General features: G+C 34.4%; 1 protein-coding gene across 3 annotated transcripts; it reads right to left on the bottom strand.

Annotated features, from left to right (window-relative positions):
* Positions 1-1,437: 1,437 nt before the first annotated feature.
* EAPP (E2F associated phosphoprotein) lies at positions 1,438-24,113 on the bottom strand. 3 transcript variants are annotated; one of them, XM_051978021.1, is made up of 6 exons: positions 23,836-24,039; positions 19,725-19,906; positions 18,952-19,044; positions 14,851-14,968; positions 11,019-11,129; positions 1,438-1,962 (listed from the first exon to the last, which is right to left on the bottom strand). In XM_051978021.1, exons 1-6 carry the CDS (start codon positions 23,907-23,909, stop codon positions 1,689-1,691), a joined length of 852 nt encoding a protein of 283 aa, XP_051833981.1. In that variant the 5' UTR covers positions 23,910-24,039; the 3' UTR covers positions 1,438-1,688. The 3 variants fall into 3 exon arrangements, with proteins under 3 accessions (XP_051833981.1, XP_051833982.1, XP_051833983.1); XM_051978022.1 differs by lacking the exon at positions 11,019-11,129 and having other exon boundaries at positions 23,836-24,044; XM_051978023.1 differs by lacking the exons at positions 1,438-1,962; positions 14,851-14,968 and having other exon boundaries at positions 11,062-11,129; positions 18,946-19,044; positions 23,836-24,113.
* Between the last annotated feature and the right edge of the window lie 971 nt (positions 24,114-25,084).

Below are 25,084 nucleotides of genomic sequence, written 5' to 3'. Positions count from 1 at the left end.
TATTAAAGTGATTAAAATGTCTATATTTTTTGAACCAGACTCCATTATTGGGATTATACACTGAGGAAGTCATTAATTAAAAAAATACCAAAATTCTCCAAAATTTATAGGAACACATTTTGTGATACCTAAGAATCACAGGGTAGATAGCTATCATTTGGGGAATAGCTAACCAAACTGTAGTAGAGAAATGAAATAAAATATGGCTATGCTATAAGAAATAATGTATGTGACAAATATAGAGAAGCATGGAAAGAAGTACATGAACTGATGAGTTTAGTGAGCAGAAACAAGATAGCAATATGCACAATAACTATAATAACATAAGGGAAAGAACTTCCTCACATCAAAATATTAAAAATGAATATAACATAATTATAAAGATCAAGTAGATTATGAGAAGAAATTCTTAATTCAATCATTCATGAAGGTGGAAGTCAATAGGTATTATATATTGTACATGCTTTTGGACTTTTTCAATGTATTCATCAGTTGTGCTAATTTTTTTTCCTATCTAAAATAAAAAATACTATTTATTATATAGGATGGCTCTCTGGAATGGACTGGGATAACTATGATGATATAATAAATAGAAATTTCAACAGAAACTTTTTTAAAGCCCCAATTATGCCTGTTTGCCCAGCACAAACTTATTTCTGTCATAGAAGAATCAAACTTTTTCTATCTTCAAGCATCCTAGTATAGTGTACCACATAGTTCTAGTGCTTGAAGAAAGTATGACTTCTTCAGGGAAGATGGTCTTCACATACACTCCTAGCTAGCTGTGGATGGGCTGAAGATTAAAGTGAGGAAGAATTCCAATGGATCTAATGGCCTCCATATTCTCACACACTTTGGCAAATAAACAGCAGTCATCCTCCCCCCCAATACCTACATGGGTAATATTCCCCACTCCTTGCCACACTTCCAGTCCATGACTTTTGAGGCCTTTTATTATTCTAAAGTCCTTCATTCTTGTTACCATCATCTTGTAGAACAGAAGGTATGAAGAGTTTTCAAGGTAATGTATGCTTTATAAAAACTATTTTGATGTCCAATCAGTAAATTCCAAAAAGCTAATTTATAACTTCAACTGAAGAATATAATAGAAAAACCTTGTGGTAATCCACAAGGTAGACAAAGATCTATTAGGTGTTAGGGTTCATTTGAATGAACTTGTTAGCAAACAAACAGATTAAATTTAAAACCCTGATAAGCAGATTCTCCCTCAAGTCAATCATATAGTTTCAAAATCAAATTTACTACTACTTTCAGATACTATACTTGTTATTGATCTACTGATAATTCAGCTGAAGTTTTCTAAGAAAGCACAGGTTATGAAAGATTCTATAAAGTGACACATTACTTTAGCAAAACCTACAAAACTAGTAACATAAAGGGCATGGGAAAAATAATTTTGTAGAGGACAAGAACTACTATAATTTCAAGAAAATGTTTATTCCAGAAAGCTGTAATAAACATAAAGCTATTCGCTAAAAACATTGTGACATCCAAATAAATTAGCTTTCAATCAAACAGGTCTGAAAGTTACTAATCACTTATCAAGATTAAAAATGTTTTCTCAAATGATAATAAGATTTTCTTAAATGTACAAAGTTGCAAGAGGACTGCATACTCCATATTTCTATTTTATAAAGCAGTAAGTGTACAAATTGTCAACTGTGTTTCTATGTGTGGCTTGCCAAAACATTGAAGAAATGGAAGATTTCATTCTTATCAAATACTGCTACTTCAGTTGAACATTCAGTACATTTTACTGGGTGATACACTTCTACATTCTCTGGTTGAACTGTGGAATCATCTTCATCATCAGACTTCATTTTCTTATGGCCCCACCTTTTCTTCTTATTCATTGGACTTTTATATCTTAGAACCTCCTCTCTGTTGACAGAGCAATTCATCACAAACATTGCTCTATACTGAGTTTTGTAGTATTCATGCCTAAGAGAAAGAGGAAAAGAAATTAAATGTCACAAACATGTTTATCTAAAAAAGGTGAAATCTGGAGTAGTATCAACTTCTCACCAAAGCTCCTACTGACACTTTGCAAATTATCTTACCAACATTATGTCATTTGACTATTGCAACCATCCTATAAGATAAATAATACAACTATTACAGATGGGCAGGGACCATAACATGGTCTTATCTCCAAATAGACCTACATTGAAATCCTTTCTTAAATACGAGCTGTATAAGACGAAGCAAAGTACTTAACTTCTCAGAGCCTGAGTTTTCACATTTGTAAAATGGGAATTAAAAACAGTATCCACCTAAAGGAAAAGATGCTTAATGAGTATGAAGTTATATAATGTTTTACTCCAAAAAAATACATTATTTGCTGAGTTTTTTCAAAGCCATTGGCCTTTTAAAGTCCAAATAGGTCTACCTTTCTCACTACCTCATCAGTAAATGTCTCTGCTTGCTGTCTGTCCCTCTCCCCGTCATTCTCTCTCTCTCCCCCCATTACTTCCAGTTAGATTCTCCCAGCCAATCATGCTTTGCTCCCTACCTCCCCCTCAGTCTCTAACTCCCTTCCAGTTAGTCTATTGCTTTTTTAGTCAGTCTCAGTATCTCCCTTTCTTCTGCTTCATTAGTCTTTTTCTCCCAGTTGTTCCCACTATTCCACTTCTCTCTCCCTACTATCTATCTCTCCTCTGTCTCTCTCCCTACTTCCTCTTAAAAAAAAGGCTAGAGACCCCTTAAGAGTTTGGACTGCTGGTGTCCTCCTCCACCCTTGCAGAAATGAAAATGTTTTGAAAAAGGTGATAGAACACATGTTCCAGCCAACTCTTTGCTTTCTTTCTTTTCCTGATATACAGGCAGACAACCATGTGAGGTACATTCTTAGCAAATGGTGGTAGCTTGTCATTTTCAGACATCAGTAGCTCCTGAGTCACTCAACAGGGCTAACTGAGAGCAGAAGAGAATACCAATATCAGATTCTATGAACAAGGACTGCAGGAAGAACTCAAGCTCTGGGACTACTTCTGACCTTTTCAACACAGTATACTGGCCAGAAACAATAACATTCTTACTTGTGATACTTGTAGCAAGTAGCACAACCCTAGTAATTTGGGGGTGGAAAAAGTGGGGGAAGAGGGAAGGAAGAGGTATATGACCTAAGTGTATAAGAGGGTCCCAGATTGGGAGAGAGCTAATGCTCCATCAGTGACAACACTTGTAGCAATACTGCTGCTTCAGCATAGTGGAACACTGAAGCAGTATTCAGTCCTCTGGCAATGCTTAATCCTAGCATAGCAGGTGGGTAACAAAATGTCCTGGGTGTCTATGAAGAGAGAGTGGACTAACAGGCAGTTTCTAGATTACATCAGCTTGAGCACTGGTATGAATGAGCACTGGAACAAAACTGAAGGGAAAAAAAGAATTGAAAGGCCTTTTTACATTGCTCTGAGTACAGTATGATGTGATCACTTTCACTTCTTTTCAGGAAAGGTTTGGAGGACCAAAACAGATGAGTTTCTGTATCAGACCATTCTGGGAACCCTGAAAACTTGTAAGACTCTAGCATGAGCTGTCCTTGAGATCCCAGAGTAATACAACACACTGTGGCTCAAGAATGAAGCAAAAGTACCAGTCCAGACTTTCTTTCCAGAAGTATGAAGACCCTTGTTCTAATATATCAAATCTGAATTAAGGAAGCAAGATGAAAAAATGAGCAAACAAAAAAAGGATCCCATTATAAAAAGTTATTATGATGGTGAGGTTACTAAAAAGACAGATGAGATGGAGGCAATGATTCTAAAACATCCTCAAGCAAAGCTTTTAAAGTAAAACACAGTTTGGGCACAGATTCAATTCTAATTCTAAGAAGAGTTATGAAACAAGGGGTTTGGTTTTTATTTTTTAAGTTAAAATGTTTTTTTATAAATGCAACTAAAACACTGGAGGAAAAACAAAGAAAAAGAAAATCAATGAGAGCTATGAAAGAAAACAACTGGGAAAGGAATCAATCAACAGCTTACAAAAACCATACCCAAACAACAAACTTCCTGAACATCTGAATGGATCAAAGAGAAGCAATGATTTCATAAGAGAAGAACAAAGAAACTTTTTATTGCTCAGTCTAGTAGAGACAGTTACCTAAAGGTCATAAACAACTTTGGCAGAACTTTCACCTCAAACCCAAAGGGCTTTGGCCTAGGCAACCATAAGCCTACATGGATAGCCATAGTACAACTATGCAAACAAATGGATCAAAATGGAGAAGTTTGTACTAGAGATGGACGGAGATGGGCTAATGCATATTATAGGCAGTTCATCAAAGAAAATTTTATCCTACCTTACAGATGTACAGCTCACTGACTAAGGCTCCCACACCATGACCAGACAGATAATCAGGTCACTACTGATTCAGTAACATAATATAGTCATAGCACTAATATCATGCCAGATGATGTCTATCTGGAAGAATTCAAGCTACAGATAGTGTAGAAAAACCTCAATAGGACTATTAAGAATATATGAGTATTCAGAGAACCTATCATATGTATGAAGATAAATTCCCTTCCCCATCTAATCTAATTCCTGATTGAACCAAACATAACAAAGTTGCTATGGATATCAACTTTACTGTAGATAAAAAGGACACTTTCAATCTGGTGTTTGCTCCAAAGGATGGCAATGATGTAAAGAAATGTGGATCATACAAATTCCCCACTGAAGATGCAGGCATAGACATGCACAACACTGATGAGTCTATTTCAGATTTTGTGCACAGTTGCTTTAATTATGCCATTCAGAAGTGGCCTTCTATATATAAACACTAATTTCCAAGACCTAGAATGATCACTTCAAAAACATCTTTTGAGGAAAATTTTAACAAGCTTTATAAGAACGATTTTTGATAAGAAAAATATTTGATATTAACACTGTCTCACTGATAACTGGATAGCCTAATTTTGTCTGGACCCATAAGAATTATGATTTACTATATGATGGTGATGTGCAATCTGATAGATTAATCCAGGACTTTGGTTCCTTTGGCCTAATGACTCCAGTGCTAATCTGCCCAGATAGAAAGACCATTGAAGAGACTACCAATGGAATTGGTACCCTCACCATTACTGAGAACACCAGAGAGGCCATCTCATCAGCTCTAATCCTACTGACAACAACTTTGCTTGGACAAGATCATCTTTCTCGGTCTGAAGGAGGGGGCTTATAATCCCTTCATTTAGAAATATGGATCAGCACATATGTACTAAGGTTTTTTTTTAATATCTATTTTTTTCTAACAGATTGAGAGGTATGTTACAGGGGGAAAGATGAATGTCACTGTTATCTGAAATATGTAAATGTTGAAACACAGAGTTTGATATGGAAATGTATTATATTCCACAGGGAAATCCCTCCTGCCTCTTTTCATATCTTTTTTTCTTTCCTTTTTTTCTATTCTCTCTCAATTTCCTTTCCACTTGTTTTCCTGTTGAGAGAGGAATCTATGGAGATGCTGATCAATTAAGGAATGATTGAACAAACTGTTTTATGTGAATGAATTAGAATATCATTAAGCTGCAAGAAATGAGAAAAGATGTGATTTCAGAAAACCTTAAGTAATGCAGGATAAACAAAACCAACAAAAGTTTCTGTAACAACAACACTTAAAGAAAAACATCATTGCTAGATGCCGCAGTGAACAGAGGGCTGGTCCTAGGGGGACCAGAGTTCAAATCCAGCCTCAGATATATCACTGGCTATGTGATCCTGGGCAAGTCACTTAAACCCCAACTGCCTTGCCAAACAAACAAAGGAAAACTTTTAAAAGACATTAGAATTTTGAACAAAGCAATACAATGACTAACCCCTATCTCCAGGGTATTTATGATGAACATATTACCTACTTCTTCAAGAGGGAGTTACACATTTTTGATTGGGTCACTGTGTGGATGTTACCCTTGGTTATATCTGTTATAAGATTTTATTTAATTTTTCTATTTCTAATTAAAGATGTATGGGAGACAGACTCAGGGTTAGCAATTGTAATCCTTCTTCCCCCCCCCCCCCAAAAAAAAAAAAAAGAGAACCACTAAAACATTTTTTAAATGCACAGAACAGAAAGGAATTTAAGGAGGAAGCACAGACAGCAAGGACAATTTTGAAAGTAACATGTAGAATTTATTATATGCTTTTTTAAAAAGCAGGCAATGGGGCAGCTAGGTGGCACAGTGGATAGAACACCAGTGCTGAAGTCAGGACCTAAGTTCAAATCTGATCTCAGACACTTAATAAGTCCTAGCTATGTGACCCTGGGCAAGTCACTTAACTCCAATTACCTAGGGGGAAAAAAAGCAGACTATGTGCAAATGCCTTCTTTTGATGTTTAAGTTCGGAATTTAAAACAAACGTCATAGCTGAGATCTGTCACAGGATCTACACAGGAATGGAGGGAAACAGTATAATACAATGGAAAGAGTACCAGATCTAAAATAATTTCATTAGAGTTCAAATCCCATCTCATTTAATTAAATAATACCAACCAATTAAGCAATTTTAAGCATAATTATTTACTAAAATAAGACCCTAAATTTTAACCAATTATCAACTAAATTTTGACAAAAAATTGAATTTTTTTAAAATTTTAACAAAATTTTGTAATAAACAATAAAAAGATAATTGTAAAATATGTTAATTTTGATTACAGTAGTTGAAAAGCTTTTCCATGAACAAAGTACATACTATTAGAATAAGAGTGGAAGCAAGTCAAATGGGAAAAGTATTTATATTAGACGATATTTTTGGCAACTAACAAATATGTTGGACCAAAAGTCATTCTGGAAAGCGAGTAGTCCAAGAATTACTCAAGTACATAAGAGAATAATTCTCTAAAGAAGAGCTACAAATTATCAAAAAAAAGTATGACAAGCTCCAAATCACTAGCTATAAAGGAAATGGAAATGGAAAAAACCCTGAGGTTTCTATAAGAAAAGTAGAAAAAACAACTAAAGAGGGAAAGGGTCAAGGTAAGAGGGACTACAGAAAAAAAGGACCCATTGTTAGTAGAGCTTTGTATTTTGGAGAGCGACTTGGAATTATGCTATGCAAAGCTCCTTTAATCCAGAGCTATCAGTGCAAATCAAATGACAAAAAATTAATGACAAAAAGAAAAGCCCCATATACACCAAATTTTTTATAGAAACAACTTTTGTAGTATCAAAGAACTGAAAACAAAATAGATGTTATAAGATTGAGGACTGCTGATTCAACTGCAACATCATTTTCAAAAGACTTCAGAAATCCAAAAAATTCATACAATTGATTCCCTTAAAAAAAGAGCCTTTTTCTAGAAGGCCTTCTTCAAATGTGAAAATGACCATTAGAATCCATTTTGGGATAGATTTGCTTTTGGAGGCATCCATTCCCAACAAAACTTGAGTGCAACTGTTGTTCCGAGTCATTACACTCAGTTGTGACTTTTCATGAATCCATTTGCAGTTTTCTCAACAAAGACTCTGTGTGGCTTGCCATTTCTTCAGCTCATTTTGTATATAAGAAACTAAAGCAAATAAGATTAAGTGCCTTGCATAAGATCATGAACAGCTAGTAAATATTTGAGGCCAGAATCAAACTCATGAAGATGAATTTTCCTGATTCTAGGTCAGGCATTCTATCCACTGGACCCTACCTAGTTGCCGCCAGAATACTAGTTCTTCTGAATTTGAATTTTTCTACTGAGGAAAATATTTCTTTCTCCATCCCCCAAAACTGCATCTCTCCAAGGTAAATACAGTTCTTAAGGTATTTCCTAGCAGAACTTGGAAGAGATTTATAGACTTGTAAGTCTCCACAAAGTTGGAAAGCCTAAAACAGTTTACAGCAATTATCTTCAGGGTATAATTCTTTTTTTTCTTCCTTTATTAAAACTTTTCATTTTTCAAAACATATGAGTGGACAATTATTCAATATTAGCTCTTGCAAAACCTTATGTTCCCCCCTTCCCCTTCCCCTTCCATTAGATGGCAAGTAATCCAATATATGTTAAACATAGTAGAAATAAATCAAATTAAACCAGAAAAAAAGATGAGAAGCCAAATAAAATGCAAGCAAACAACAACAAAAAAAGTGAAATGCTATGTTGTGAACCAAACTCAGTTCCCACAGTCCTCTCTCTGACTGTAGATGGCTCTCTTCATCACTAAACAATTGGAACTGATCTGAATCATCTCATTGTTGAAGAGAGCCATGTTGATCAAAATTAATCATCATATAATCTTGTTGCTGTGTATAACAATCTCCTGGTTCTGCTCATTTCACTTAGCATCAATTCATGTAAGTCTCTCCAAGTCTTTCTGAAATCATCCTGGTGGTCATTTCTTACAGAATAATAATATTCCATAACATTCATATACCATAACTTATTCAGCCATTTTCCAATTGATAGGCATCCATTCATTCAGTTTCTAGTTTCTTGCCATCACAAAAAAGGGCTGCCACAAACATTTTTGCACATATGGGTCCCTTTTCCTCTTATGATCTCTTTGGTTATAGCCCAGTCACAGTTTGATAGCGCTTTGGGCATAGTTCCAAACTCCTTCCAGAATGGTTGAATCAGTTCACAGTTCTACCAACAATATTTTTTGTTTTCCCACATTCCCTCCAACATTCATCATTATCTTTTCCTGTAATTTTAGCCAATCTGAGAGGTGTGTAGTGGTATCTCAGTTGTCTTAATTTGCATTTCTCTGATCAATAGTGATTTAGAGCACCTTTTCATATGACTAGAAAGTTTCAATTTCTTAATTGTTCATATCCTTTGACCATTTATCAATTGGAGAATGGCTTAAATTCTTATAACTTTGAATCAATTTTCTATATATTTTAGAAATGAGGCCTTTATCAGAACCTTTGAATGTAAAAATGTTTTCTCAGTTTGCTTCCCTTCTAATCTTGTCTTCATTAGTTTTGTTTGTCCAAAACCTTTTTAACTTAATATAAATCAAAATTATCTATTTTGTGATCAATAATGATCTCCAGTTTTTCTTTGGTCACAAATCCCTTCCTCCTCTACAGATCGGAGAGGTAAATTATCCTATGTTCTTTTAATTTGTTTATAATATTCTTTATGTCTAGATCATGAAACAATTTCAACCTTATCTTGGTATAGGGTGTTAGGTGTGGGTCAATGCCTAGTTTCTGCCATACTAGTTTCCAATTTTCCCAACAGTTTTTGTCAAATAGTGAATTTTTTTTTTTTTTTGATGATGCCATTGGGGTTAAGTAACTTGCCCCAGGGTCAGTCAGAAGTGTTAAGTATCTGAGACCAAGTTTGAACTCAGGTCCTCCTGACTTCAGGACTCATGCTCTATCCACTGGCCGCCTAGCTGCCCCCAAATAGTGAATTCTTATCCCAAAAGCTGGGATCTCTGGCTTTGTCAAACACTAAATTACTATAGTAATTGACTATTTTATCCTGCAGGGTATAGTTCTTAAGGATATAGAACATACTCATATAGTTCTCTTCTTACTGAATGGCCACAGACAGTTTACTATCTAGTTCCTAGGAGTGGGAATGCCTAACAAACTGCTTTTTCACATTACCAAAAACTGCACTTGTGAGCCCATTGCCCGCTCAAGAGTTCAATTTATGTTCCAATCCAAGATTATTCCAACTAACATATGTTGGGTCTGTCTCAGGTAAGCCTCCTTATACTTAGGTTCAATTGAAACAGAATGAGTAACTTAAGAGTGAGTCATTTAACAGTTAACAAAGGGAGACTGACTTAGTTATAGCAGGAAAAAGACATTCAAACACAGACAGTATTGAAGAAACCTTGAGTTGATTAAGCTAATAAAGCTCTCTTGTCTGTACCCAGTTTGATACATTGGTCAAATCTCTAAGGCTCTCTCTTCCTGAAGTCAACTGACTGTTTTATCCTCATAACATAAAGTGACATCAATATTCTGAGCCAACCAAATCTTTTTTTTTTTTTTTACAAGATGCCATCAAAACCTTTATTCAAACCTTTTATATACAGTTAAATAATTGAGCCAAGCACAGATTTTTGGATTTTGGATTTCATTCCTTTTAAGGAAAAACTAGTCCCACCTGAATAGAGGAAGGAGTAAAGGCACTACTCCTAAACAAATGGGGAAAGAATAAGCAAGTTGTGTTACATCAAGATAATAGAATTGGAATGTAATAGAATACTGTTATCCTGTAAGAAACAATGTGATCAATTCAGAAAAGCATGGAAAGATTTATGTAAACTGATGCAAAGCAAAGTAGGCAGAATCAGGAAAACAAAATATATAGGGCATAAATGGAAAATAAATAACAAAACTGAATTGAATGCAACAAAATTAAGATAAAGCTTGACGCCTCCCCTAAATACTGAGAAGATATTTATCCTGGCTTCTTTTGCAGAGATAGGAAACACTACATATGTTAAGACTTTTTTGAAATGGTGATTAATTTTGTTGAATTGTTTTTTTTTTTCTGTCCCTTGAATTTACTTTTTGTTATAAGGGATTTTAAGAGAGGAACACATTAAAAATATTTCAGTCTATTATTTTCTCATTCATTAATAAATTTACTTAAATCTTACATTTAAATTTTATTTATCATCCATGAAATATTATTAAATATTCATCTAATATTTATTTATTATTTAATTTTTTAAAGAAGTTTGCATAAAATGTCTCTGTCCTCAAGGAATTTTTGAAAATTCAAATCGAATTTACTTAAATATAAAGCTCTTTTGTTATTCAGTAATTTCAACTGTATCTGACTCTTTATAACACCATCTGGGGTTTTCTTGGCAAAGATACTAAAATGGTTTGCCACTTTCTTCTCTATCTCATTATACAGAAAAAGAAACTGAGGCAAACAAGATTAAATGATTTGACCAGAGTCACACAACTAGTAAGAGTCTGAAGCCAAATTTGAAGTTAGGTCTTTCTAACTCCAGGTAAGACACAAAGTTTAATTCAGCTTAAAAATAAAATCCACCAACATTTTCAAACCCTTTATTTATTACCGTTGGCAGTCAAGGCACAGTGTAGTCATGCAGGCAGGACAATTCAAGACAGCATCACTATTCGGAACAGCCTGTTGTTGATGAGAGAGTTGCGTTCCCAAACAATGGTATCTATTGCAGAGTAAAGTTTTTAAAAATGTATTATAACATTAAAAATATACTGTTACAAACCAAATTTATATTAAATGAAAACATACAGGATATAATGACTTCCCTCATGGAAGCTCTAACTTATCTTTTATCACTTGCTCCTCCTTTATTGGTTTCACATGAGGAAATGGACTTACTCCTCACCAAGGCTAATCTCTCTTTATTCAAAGTATCACACAAAGTATCATCCCTTTTCTGTCTTTTTTGTCCACTCTTTCATTTTTTTTCTATTTATTTTCAATCTCTCCCTCTCTAGTGGTTTGTTTCCTATTGCCTACAAATATGCCCATATCCTGAAAAAATCATCACTGGATCTTTCTATCTCTGCTATTACTCTATCTCTTTTGCCCTAGGAAGTCATCCTGGATTACTCATTTTCCCTCACATTCCATAACTTAGCTGTTGTCAAAGCTTGTCAATCTCACCTTTATAACATTTCTCAAACACAAACCCTTCTCTTTTCTGACAAGGCCACTATTCAGCTGCAGACCCTCATTACCTCAGGCTTTGATTATTATAATAGCCTGTTACTGGGTCTAAGTGGCTTCAAATGCATGCTCAACCACTTCCTATTTAGCCAGTGAAGTCATTCACTATTGCCTCCAGGAGGAAATACAAACTGTGATTTAAAATGAAATACCTTACTATACAATATCTTATGTCTATGAAACATTTATGAAACTAACATATACTAGTGCAGCATAAACTCCAGAAAGTTGAAAATGTTAGCCAGTAATGTTCCTGCAATTTTTCACAAAAATTATCCCAAATTTTAAAGAATCTGTAATCTTATTAACGTGACTCTTCACCTGTAAAGTTCACAATCTCTCTAAGTGTTCTCATCTTAAATACTTCTCATCATGTTCTGGGAAATTCTAAACGGAATCGAGGATCACTTTGCATTGATGAGAGCTATCTATTATGCTAACATTAACATTTCTTTAAGACACTGGTTAGTCCCACCGTGTTATCCTACTCAATTTTCAAGTAGATCATTCAATATTTTGACTTCTTAAAAATCATAGTGTTGCATCTTACTATGAATAAATGATATCACAAAGTTATGTCAATCTCAGAATCCTTAGGCTCTGATTTTTAAGATGACAAATTGCAGAACAACTGATTTTCATTAATAGAAGAGTCTCCTTACTAGAAGTTTCCTTCACTGATGAAACCATAAACACAATGCCCTTAACTCAATAAGAAAAGGGGTTGAAGGAAGGGAGAAAATATCTTGAGAAAAATAGAAAACACAAAGCAATTCTTCAAACACTATCCAATCTACTACGCGTCATATTTAATGTTAGTCCCAAGACAGATTTAATCAATTATTATCATTTAAGATGAGGATGATGATGAGAGCAAGCACTGACATAGTACTTTAGAATTTGCCAAGTACTTTACATATGCTATCTGCATTTGATCCTCACAACAATCTTGTGAGGTAAGTGCTATTATTATTCTTATTTAACAGATGAGGCTAAGAGAGAGTTAAGGGACTTGCTCAGGTTCAGATAGTTAAGAAACTTAGATATTATTTGAACTCAGCTCTTCCAGATTCTAAGTCCTATATTCCATTCATTGTGTTTTCTTGCTCATATGTGTCTGACTCTATGGACTTTGTTCACGGGGTTTTCTTGGCAAAGACACTGGAATGGTTTACCACTGTCTTCTCCAGAGTGATCCCATTTTATAAATGAGGCAAATAAGAGTTAAATGATTTGGATCACACAAATAACAAGTATTTAAAGCTGGTTTTTAATTCAGATCTTCCTATCTCCAGGGCTGGTATTTTATCCACTATATCACTTAACTGCCCCACTGTGCCTACTAGCTTTAATTGATTATCCAATTGTATGTCATAATTTGGGCAATATAAATTCTTCATGTATTTATTTTCTTCAATGAATTATTAAACCAAATTCTGGAATAACAATAGGTAGTGCTGTGGTATTCTAGAGCTTGATGAAAGCAGCACCATGCTGCTATAAGCAGGAACACCTAGAGGATTTATTGTAAAAATGGAATCTCTCTTCCATTTGGACTCTGTTCAGAAAATCTTTTATGACAAAGGTGTAGCATATATCTCCTTAATTTCTCCCTTTCACTACTGCATCTCAGTAGTTAGCATAGTCCCTAGCACTTCGTATATTTTAGTAGGCAGAAATAGTTGGGAAGGGTAAAAGAATTTTTTTAAGTCAACTTAACTAAAAATTCATTAAGCTTCTATTATGTGCTAGGCACTGTACTAAGTAATGAGAATTCAAAGAAAGGTCAAAAAAAGGCATTGTTCTCAAGAAGTCATAGTCTATTGAAGGAGATAACATATAAACAGCTTTATACAAACAAAATACATAGACAAGGATAAACTAGAATTAGTCTCAGAGGGAAAACACTAAGAATAAGGAGGAATGGAAAAGGCTTCTTATATAATTTGAAACTTTAAGTGACACTTGAAGAATGTCATGAAAGCTAAGAGGCAAAGACGAGGATGGAGAGAATACCAGGCATTAAGGGACAGCAACTGAGAATGTTTAAGAGTAGGGAGATGAAGTATGTCAAAAACAGCAAGAAGAGCAGCGTCATTTAAACTGAAAAGTGATTGGAAAGAAGATGTTAAGAAGACAGAAAGGAGCCAGACATAGGAAAGTTTAGGAAAGGATAGATATGAAAGTAAGCAGTGTGAGCTAAGGCTCGAAAAACACATAGGGGTTAGATTGTGAAAGTCCAGTCAATGTCATATAATAAACATTTATTAGGTGTTTAGCGTGTGTCCAGGCACTATGCTAAGTGCTGGGAATACAAAAAAAGGCAAAAGAGATCCTGTTCTCAAGAAGCTCCCAATCTAATGAGGAAAGACAACACATAAAAAAGTTGAACAGTGAGGTGAAAAAGGGAAAAAAAAATACCTAGCTTGGGGAAACTAAGATAGGAAATAAAGAGATGGCTGAGCTGGGCAACCTCCCTAAGCAAAAGGTCTGGGAGGAGCTTCCTGATCTCTATCCTCCACACTCCAATCAGAAGGAGTGTCAAGATTGTTTTTTTGCAAAAAGATGAAACAGAAGGTGAATGTTAGAATAAGAGAGAATGTGAAAAGGGAGCCACTAAAGAGTACTGAAGAGAGTAATAACATGATCAGAGTTGTAAACAAAAAATGTGTACATTTTGTGAATGACAAATCAAAGGAAAAGATTAGATGACCACAGCTGAGGCAAAAGGAACTAGACTGAATTATAAAAATGATGAGGAAAAGATAAATTTAAGAAATGTTGGGGACACAGAGTTAGTATAATTTGACAAATGACAATATATTGGGGGTTGAGAAAGAAGAGTCATAAATCAGAGGGCACACAGCGAGGAAATTTGGACAACCAATGGGGAGCATAAAGAAATTAGGAAATAAAAAACCAAAACTAGAAAACAACAATTTGCCTAATATAAGTGATTAAGTCTAAATTAATTTAAGGTTGTATATTACATATGTGATATAAATAACCTATTATGAATCACATTGGACTAAATTCAGTAACTTCAACCATTTATTTTAAAAACAAATTTCATTCAAACAGCATAAAAATGCACTTTTAATTTCCAATGATCTTAAGGCATTTAGCTGAAGTAATTATTTTGAATTTCTCCTTCAGTGTTCTAGCACAATATCTTTTTTGCTTAAAATTCTTACCCTCTTCTTTGTGCATCCACCCAGGCCTGATCTCTATTGTCTTTTTCAGGATCATATAATAATTCATCATTTGTTGGAATCCGATACTGTTTTTTCTTCTTCTTCACTTGTGATATTTCTGAAAGTGTAAAGGAAGTATCTTAATACCATTTAAAACAGTCATGTCTTTTTAACATAGAATGAAGGATTTTCTATGATGATTAAAAAAAGTTTTTCCCTGTTAATGGGAAAATTTTCCTTAAAAATGAACAAAAAGGGGAAGCTAGTGGTGTAATGGATAGAGCATCAGCCCTGAAGTCAGGAGGATCTGAGTTCAAATATGGCCGCAGACATTTAACACTTTCTAGCTATGTGACCCTGGAAAAATCACTCAACCCTAATTGCCTCAGCCCCCCCCCAAAAAAAAACAAAAAAAAGGAAAAAAGACATCTTTCCTCTGAGTCCAGCACAGCATCAAGTGCTTAATTCAGCTAATAAAGATATTTAAAATCATATGGTACAGGCATATAAATCCACATGCCAACATAAAAACTTTCCCCAAAAAAGTAACCAATGTTTTAAATGCTGAGTTACTCATCCAATATGACATTTTAGGCAAATTTCTTTATTTCTCTGGACCCAGAGTTTCCTTAAGTTGTTATGTATTTTGAAATGTAAAATAAAATTTTATCCGGTTAATTTCACTATTAAACCAGAAATATAATTTAAAAAACCATAATGGTTCTATCTGTATAAAAATATTCACTACTGCTTTAACTATAATAACAAAATACTAAAAATAGACTCTATGCCTAATAACTGAGAGAATGACTGAATTGTACAGTGAAAAAGAAAATTACGGTATCATAAAAATGATAAATGTGAAATATATGAGGAAAAACAGAATATGAGGTGGTATTGAGTAAAAGAAAGAAAGAAAGAAAACAGGGCCAAAGGCTAAGGTAAACAAAGAAGTAAAGTTACTTCTTTGCTTGTCTGTTGTTACTTTTGTTGACAAGTTTGTAATGGAAATAATTTTAGAATATAAAACTGAAAATTTTTGCCTTGATCTGTAAATAATAATAAAATTGGAATTAATTCAACCATTTTCCTTTAAAATAATGTATCTAAATATACCTAAGATAGTAAACACTTATATAATTAATTAGACCATTCAATTTTATTTTTTCATCATATGAATTCTTCAGATATTTATTTTAAAGTAATTACCTAAATGTCTTTAAAAATTGAGATTAGACATGACAAATGTGGAAATATGTTTAGAAGAAATACACATGTTTAAACAACAATGGATTACTTGCTATCTAGGGTAGGAGGCAGATAGTGAGGGAGAAAAATTTAGAAAACAAGATTTTACAAGGATGAACATTTAAAATTATCTTTGCATGTATTCTGAATAATAAGAAGCTATTATTTTTAAAAACTGAGGTTAGATATGGAAATGTTTTATATAATTGCATTATTCAAGACCTATATTACATTGTTTACCATCTCAGGGAGGGAAAGGGAAGGAGAAAAGGAAGGAAGGATGGATAGAATGAGGAACTTTAAAAAAGTATTTTAAATTATTTTTACATGTAATTGGAGGGGGGGGAAGACTAAAATTAGAGTACTTCATCATGCTTTCCTCTCAATTATCTACCATAAAAACCTAGTTAAGAGAAAAAGAAGCTGGTAAGCGAAGTTGATGGCTATAAAATCTGACCAAGTAGAAAAGATAAAGACTATAAAATTTGACCAAATAGAAATGATTAAACTATAATATTGAAACAATATAAATACTTTTTATCTCCTTTATCTTAAAAAAAAAAACTATTTGAAAAAACAAAGAAAAAAAAAAAGAAAAACAAAGGAATACAAAACAAAAGAGAACATTGTCATATGCCCAGCAGAACATCAGGAAGGATTCAAAATACATAATAATAAATTACCAGATCAAGAAAGTATCTAAATTAGTAGAAGAAATTATATTCATGGATATCCATTTTTTCTTTACTTTCTTATAAACTGTTCTTTGGTTCTCTGCTGTGCATTTTATTTACTTTATTCTTTTTTCCCCCTTTCACGACCCCAAGCAAACTACCATTAAGAAAAGATAAATGTATCTATACATACATACACACACTACATACATCCTTCCTATCCCTGCTAACTCTTTAATTAAATTCTGCTCCATAACTTGCCTTGCGGTTACTTAACCTTCCCCCACCCAAGGATCCCACCCCACCTTATCTTCTTCCTTTATTCTTTGCTTTCCCATAACATGACTGCTATTTTTACCTTGACTCTGCCAATCTTTCTTTTAAGTTACTTACTGTTGAAGTCAATCTTAAAAATATAACATACATTTTCCCATGTAAAAAAAAATTTGTCCATGTTTAAACAGTTTTTTCCATGTTAAACTAATATGAAAGTAACCTTTCATGTTGACTCTTATATATTAAATTTTCAGTTAAGTTCATGTTTGATTAAAAGTCCTAAAAATCTGCAAGTTCATTAAATATTCCATTTTTTTTTCCTCATTCAAAATTATAGAAAATTCTGCTGTGTATGATAATTTTTGCCCGCAGGCCTAGTTCTTTTGATTGTCAGTTGATTCCATTCCAGGACTTTTTTTGTAGTCCTTTTTTTGTGGTCTTTTATTATAACTGCTATAAATCTCATACAATTTTAATTGTAGCTCCAGAATATTTTAAATGTTTTTTTCTTGTTTCTTGCAAAATGTTCTCTTTGATCTGAAGGCTTTGAAATTTGGGAATAATGTTCCTATGTTTTCCTCAAAGGATCTCTCTGAGGTGGTGATTGGTAGATTTTCTCTATTTGTACTTTTCCCTCATGTTCTATCATTCCAGGACAATATCCTGCATCATTTTGTCAAGGTTCTCTTTTTGGTCACAACTTTCTGGCAATGCCAATTATTATGTTTTCTCTTCTTGCTCTATCTTCCTGATTTGTCATTTTTTTTTCTTATGTTTTACATTGTGTTCTATTTTCTCATTCTTTATAATGTTTTGTTACTTCTTGGTCTCTCATAGCTTTACAGTCTTTCCCTTGCTCTATTCTAATTTTCAAAGAATTATTTTGATCTTTGTGACTCTGTACCTTCTTTTCTAGTTGGTTAAATTTTTTTAAATTTATTTTTGAGTTCTATAAATTCTCTCTGGGCAGGGAGCCATTTTCCATTACTCTTTGGGGTACAAGTTTTTTTGTTGTTGTTGTTGTTGTCTTTTACTAAAATGTTCTCTTCTGAACATGAACCCTAGTCTTCCCTGTTCCCACAGTAAGTTTCTATGATGAGGCTCTTTCTTCTTTGTGGATTCAGTTTTTTTTTTTTTTAAATAAGAGAGATTAGTGTAAGCACCTTTAATCATGGGGTGGGGGGATGGTTCCTCAAGCTTCCCTTCAGCTCTCCACTCTGATCAGGAACCCAAAACCAAGAGCTCTATCCTCTCGCAAGTGCCCACAACCAGCAGTGTCCCTGCCCTACTCTCTTTCCACTCACCAGGTGCTGATTCCTTTTTGCTCAGGTTAATCCTCAGCCCAGGGGATTTGTTCAACTCTTCTCAGATTGTATCAGGAGGACTCCACTTCTGCCTCGTCTTCTAGATTTTTCATCAGTCTATGTTCACCCTGAGTTGCAAATCTGTTCTCTTTGTGGGGGAAATCAGGAAAGTTTGAAATTTACTAACCTACTCCAACATCTTCCCAGAATCCTCCATATCGCCTTTATCTTTGCAAATGTCTTTTGTTGTCATTTTTAGCGGTAGTCAATTCTTCTTGACCCTATTTGGGATTTGGGATTTTCTTGGCAAAGATACTAAAGTAGTTTGCCATTTCCTTCTCCAGATCATTTCACAATTGAAAAAAACTAAAGCAAAAAGGGTGAAGCTCAAAGTCACTAAGTTATCTGTGGCCAGATTTGAAAAGTGTTCTTGACTCCAAGTCAGGCACTCTATTCACTGTGCCAACTAGTTGCCCTAAATGCAAATTTATTGCAGCTTACTTAAAATCAGCTAGATCAAGACAATACTAATTGGCTAACCTTTTTTTTTTTTTAAAGAAAAAAATAAACCTTGTTGAAGAGTACTATAGAACCCTTACCTGTATCTTCATCTTCAGAATCAGACTCAAAATATATGTCATTATAATAATTTGGCAGAACCGTTGAAATTTTTCCAGTTCCTAGGGAAGAACCTGTTTTTAAAAATAATGAAAAGCCAAATGACAAAAAACACCCATATACACATTGCAACAGATGGATTTATCCAACATTCAAAGAATAATCCCATTACATAACTTGTAAAAAATAGGAAGAGAAGGCATCCTATAAACTCTTCCTCTAGAACAAATAAGATCTTGATACCTAATGAACTTGATACCTGTCTGGGAATATAATCACACTTTATCCAAGAATTTAGTAACAACATGATAACCCCATGGTCCAATTTGGGTCAATGTTACAAAGTAACTATCAGAATTCACAAGACTATTTACTGTTATTAATTCAAAAAAGAAAAGAAAAATGTCCTTGTTTTTCAAGGACGATGTAAAATGGAGAACAAATTTCAATGAAGGGAACAAGAAAGAAATCAAATACAATAAATCTTCAAATCTTCCTTATGCAACTGTCTAATCCTAAAGGTATTTCTTTTTCCTTCTTCACAATATCATCTCATTCCTCTTCCAACACAAAATCTAGCAAATAAATAATATCATAAAAGTAAATTCTACTTGTATCCTAGCAATAAGACAAGTACAACTTCTGTGGTAATGATACAACCTCAGCTAAAACCCTGGGGAAAAAAATATTTCTCTGTTCTTTAAAGTAAGTGTTTAGAATAAACTAAGCTTAAAATACTGAGTTGCAGATTTACCTGTTTCTAGTGATGACAATTTATCTTCCATTGTTTTTATAGTGGAATTTAATTCGGCTTCCATTTCTTTTTCAAATTCATCTTCACTGGATGATTCACTTTCACCAGTAAGACATTCTCTGATAAGTTTTCGTTTCTGGTCAGGAGTGCCATGTAAAAGTACATCTACTTCATCTTCAGAACTAAAATTTAAAGATAATCAATTAGCAGACCTTGGTATACAGTTTTATAGTAGATTTATAGTTTTTAAAGGCATAGTGGCAAGGAAACAAGGCATTCAGCCAATAAGCATTTATTAAGTACCTAGTCCGTAGTAATAAAAAGAAAGGTATAGAATAGTTCTTGCTTTCAAGAAGCTCACAAACAAATGGTAAAAAAAAAAAAAAAAAAAAATTAGTTATATACAGAATACATAAGAAATAATCAACAAAGAGAAGATACTAGAATTAAGAAGAGTTAAGAAAGGCTTCCTGTAAAAGTCAGGATTCTAGCCAAGACCTGAAGGAAACCAAGGGGTGGAGATGAAGAAGAAGAGCATATGGGACACCAGTGAAAATGCAAAAAAATGTGAGAAACAATAAAGAGGTCAGTGTCACTGGACTGAAGAATATACCCAGGAGAGTGTAAGGTATAAGATGATTGGAAAAATAGGAAAGGGCATTATGTTTTTACTTTTTAACAACAAACACTTTTTATATTGAATACTGAAGGTGATTTGAAGCCACTGAAATTTAATGGGATAAAATGGTCAGACTAGCACTTTGGGAAAATCACTTTGGTGGCTGAATGGAGGATGGACTGGAATGAGAAAGATTTGTAGTAGGCATGCCAGTCAGTAAGCTACTTCAAAGTGCAGGTATGAGAAGATAAGGGTACATATTGAGTGGCAGCCATCTCAAGAGAGTTTTCAAACAATGTAAAAGTGAAACAGGAAGGCTTTGGCAAAAGATTGAATATGACTCAAGTTGTTCGCCTATGGGAGTTGAAGAATAGTGGTATTCGCAATCCAAAAGGGAACTTTGGAAAGAGTGAATTTAATTTTGACCATGTTGAGTTTAAGGTGTTCATAAAATATCCAATTAGAGATATCCAAAAGGCAGAGACTGGAGATTAGTAGAGAAGTTAAGAGATGGATAAGTGGATTTTGAAAAACATCAGCATAGAGATCCCATGTTCACTCCATGGGAACTGATGAGATCATCAAATGAAGTTGTAGAGAAAGAAAAAGAGAAGAGGGCCCAAAATTGAGTGACTTGGACATGACCTGGAGAAAGATCCAATAAAGAAGACTGAGGAATATAGGAGAACTAAGAGAAAATTGGAATTAAAAGAATTTAATTCTATGCAGAATCTCAATTAGCATTTTCAATCAAGTTACTTTTTCCTTTGCTTGCTCTTACCCACTGAGCCTCATAAACTTAAAAGATATGTTAAAGTAAAATAAATCAATTTTCAAGAAGAAATTAAATGTAAAGATTCTTTTCTACAAAATTTTGTTAATAATTAAATCAATTCTTAGAAGATATTTAATCACTATATGGATATCCAGGTACTTTATTTCTATATTCAACAGTATAGAATTTTTAGTCTACAAATTTTGGTGGTGAAAGCTGAAAGAATAGAAGAAGTGGGCCTTGAAATTTCTAATACATTTATTTTTTATTATTTTTCCCTTACATTTATTTATATAGGAGTTCAATTTTCAAAGCATTTCTGCAAACATATTTAAGTTCATCAATGTAAGCTCCCTGAGCTGGGATTATTTCATCATTGTGTTTGTACACTTAGGCCCCAACATAATATACATGTTAGTGACTTGTTAATTGAGCCTCCTAAGAGTCTGGCTAGGTAGTAAGTACAGCGTCATTTCTTTTACAGAGTACTGCTTTAGATCCAGAGGAGGTTAAGAATAAGTGAGGGTAAACAATGATGTGCCAGTAATGAAATACTTACATTTAAATCCATATGATCTGGTTCTAAGTACAGTATAATTTCTACTATACAAATCAATCTTTTTTTAAAAACCTGTTTCTGAAGTCTTTTATATTTATATCAGCTAAATGGCACAATGATCAAGTACTGGACTTAGAGTAAGAAAGGTAAGAGTTCAAATTCTGCCTCGTACATTTAATAGTTGGGTGACCCTAAGTACGTGGCTCAACTTCTCTTAGTCTTAGTTTCCTCATTTGTAAAACACAGATAATGAGACTTTGATGAGAACTGAGTAAGATAAAATATAAAAAAGTGGTCTGCATATATAAATGCTAGTTTACACACACACACACACACACACACACAAATATCCTTTCAGTATTACCTAATCGGTGAATCAGCTTTTGTAACAAAAATATTGAAAGAAGTGGGGAAAGTAGTTCCACAAAACTAACAGTTGCATCCATTGGTTCTGGAAATATGTGCAACACTCCACATTCTTAAGCCCCCATCATTTGACCACACTGCCCTTTGTTAGCTCCTTAAATAAAAGTCTGGTTGAATTTTTGGATACTATGAGATTTGGAGGGTTATTTATAAATTTGATTCAATCAGGCTCAACTAGTTTTCTTCACCTCAACTTACTGACATTGCAGTTACCCTAACACCCAAAGACACATATAAAGGAACAAGATGTTACAAGAGGATTGATGAGATAATATTTGTAAGCTACTTGGCATATATTATGAGTCATATAAATGTTATTCCCCCAAGCACCTCATGCCTGAACTCCAGCAAAAATCACAAGTTACTCCCCCACTAATTCATCCTAGACTCAGCTGAGAAATATCTTTGTAAAATCACAAATCTGATCATGATAGCACCTTACCTGTTTCCCATTTCTTCCTTGCCTCTCTTTGCTTCCCACTTTTCAATAAACTCCAGTGGATTCCAATGACCTTCAAGGTCAAATATAAAATCCTCTAATTTGGCATTCAAGTCTTTATAACCTGGTCTACCTTTCCAGTTGCCATCATGATCTTTCACAATTCAACACAAGCCTCCTTTATTGTTTCACTCACAAGGCACTTCGTTTTCCAATTCTGTGCATTTTCACTGACTGTCCCCTGTGTCTAATATTCTCTTTCCTCATCTCTGCTTCTTGCTTTCTTTCTAGCTCTAGCTAAAATTCTATCCTCTGCAAGAAGACTTTTCTAAAACCTGGAAAGATGTATATGAATTGATGCTAAGTGAAGTGAGCAGAACCAGAACATTGTACACAGCAAAAGCAATATTGTGCAACTTTCTCCACAATTTAATGATCCAAAACAATTCCAAAAGACTTGTGGGTGAAAAATGCTATCCATATTCAAAGAAATAATTATCGAAGCAAACTATTTTCACTTCTTGGGGGGTTTTTGTGTGTGTGTGTGTGTGTTTTTTTCCTTCTGTTCTGTCTCTTTTTCACAACATGACTAATTAGGAAATATATTTAACATGATTGCACACACATAATATATCATACTGCATATTATTTTGGGGAAGAGGGAAAAGAAAGAGAAAAATTTGGAACTCAAAATCATATTAAAAATAAATTAAAAGACTTTACATGTAATTAGGAAAAAATACTATTCAAGAGTAAAAGAACACACAAAAATAAGACTTTTCTAGTGTCTCTTAATACTAGCGCCTTCCTTCCAACATTATCTCCAAGTTCATGTTGTATATAACTTATTTGTATAGCACTGTTTCATTCTCATCAGACCCTGAGAGCAGGAACTCTTTTGCTCTTTCGCCTCCGGCGCTTAGCATGGCGACAGGCACACAGTAGGTGCTTGATGACATGGCGCCTTGCAAACTGTCTCCCAACTATCCTCTAATTTTGTTTTGTTTTTCGAGAAGTTCCAAGCTCAGCAGGCTACTCCCATTTGTTTGCGTGAGTTCAGTGGCAATGCACCAGGAAGCATACCAAGATCTCAATTTCGTTCAGCTTATTCCCAGTCTCTGCCTCAAGACTTCAGGGAGGGGGGAATTCATTCTCCCTTCCGAGGCTCCATTTCTTTTTGGAACTGCTTTAACCGTAATAGTTTCCCGACATCAAGCCTACGTCTGCCTTTGTGCTTTATCTCGGGGCCACTCCGGGAACAGAGATCCTGAGGAGTGCCCGCGCCAGGCCTACCTGCTCAGAGCCGGTTCCTCATCACTGGGCTCTTCAACTATATAAGGGTCATCATCTTCACAAGGCCTGTTCATGGTGAGCGGATACCATAGCACAAACAGTACTTGTAGACAAAACCACGGAAATACCGGGCTGCAATTGTATTTTCTAATGGCTGCAGATAGATGCACTTCCGCCGTTGTCGCCTTGCTATTGCGCCTGCGCAAATAGCGCTCAGGAAGGGGCGGGGAGGAAAGGGAGTACTGGAACAGAGAGAAGCAAGGGTACAGAGACTAGTACTCTGGGCTAGGCAGTTTGGGGCGGGGGAAGTGACACAAAATGGCGCATGGGGGTGTGGTAATAATCAGTAGTAGTTGAGCTCCAGCTTCAGCACCTTAAGAGGGTGTGTGTGTGTGTATGTGTGTGTGTGTGTGTGTGTGTGTGTTTTCTTTTTCCTGATTACATGTGAAAACAATTTTAACGTTCTTTTTTAAAATTTTTGAATTACAGATTTTCTTCCTTTCTCCTCATTAATATAGATCATACATATGCAGACATGCAAAACATATTTCCATGCCAGTCATGTTGTTAAATAAAACAGAGATCACCCCACCAAAAAATACGGAAAAAGTATGCTTCCATCTGCAGCTAGACTCTTAGCAGTATTTCTCTGGGAGTGGATAGTATTTTACCTAAGTCACTCACAGGAGATCATTACATATAATTACTGTCATTGTACCCAATGTTCTCTAGTTCTGCTCATTTCATTCTAAATTAGTTCATAGAAGTCTTTCCAGGTTTTTTTCTGAAATCTGCCTGTTCATCATTTCTTACAGCAGAATACTATTCCATTACATACATGTAGCACAACTTGTTCAGCCATTCCCCATGGATGGGACCTGTTCAATTTCCAATTCTTTACCACCATAAACAGAGCTGTTATCAATATTATTGTACAAATAGATCCTTTTTCTTTCCTTTTCTTTTCTTTTCTTTTTCTTTTTTTTGATCTTAGGAGACAGACTTACTTTTGGGCATAGTTCCAAATTACTTTCCAAAATGGTTGCACCACTTTCACAACTCTACCAACAAGGCATTAGTCTCTCACTTTTTCCCACATCCCCTCTAACATTTATCATTCTCCTTTTCTGTCATATTAACCAATCTAATATGTGTGAGGTGATAGCTCAGAGTTGTTTTTATTTGAATTTTTCTCATGGAGTGCTTCAGAACATTTTTTTCCATATGATTATGATAGCTTTGTTTACTT

The sequence above is a fragment of the Antechinus flavipes genome, chromosome 2 (genome assembly GCF_016432865.1).
Source record: "Antechinus flavipes isolate AdamAnt ecotype Samford, QLD, Australia chromosome 2, AdamAnt_v2, whole genome shotgun sequence".
NCBI lineage: Eukaryota > Metazoa > Chordata > Mammalia > Dasyuromorphia > Dasyuridae > Antechinus > Antechinus flavipes.
This window is presented reverse-complemented; position numbering and strand designations above follow the sequence as displayed.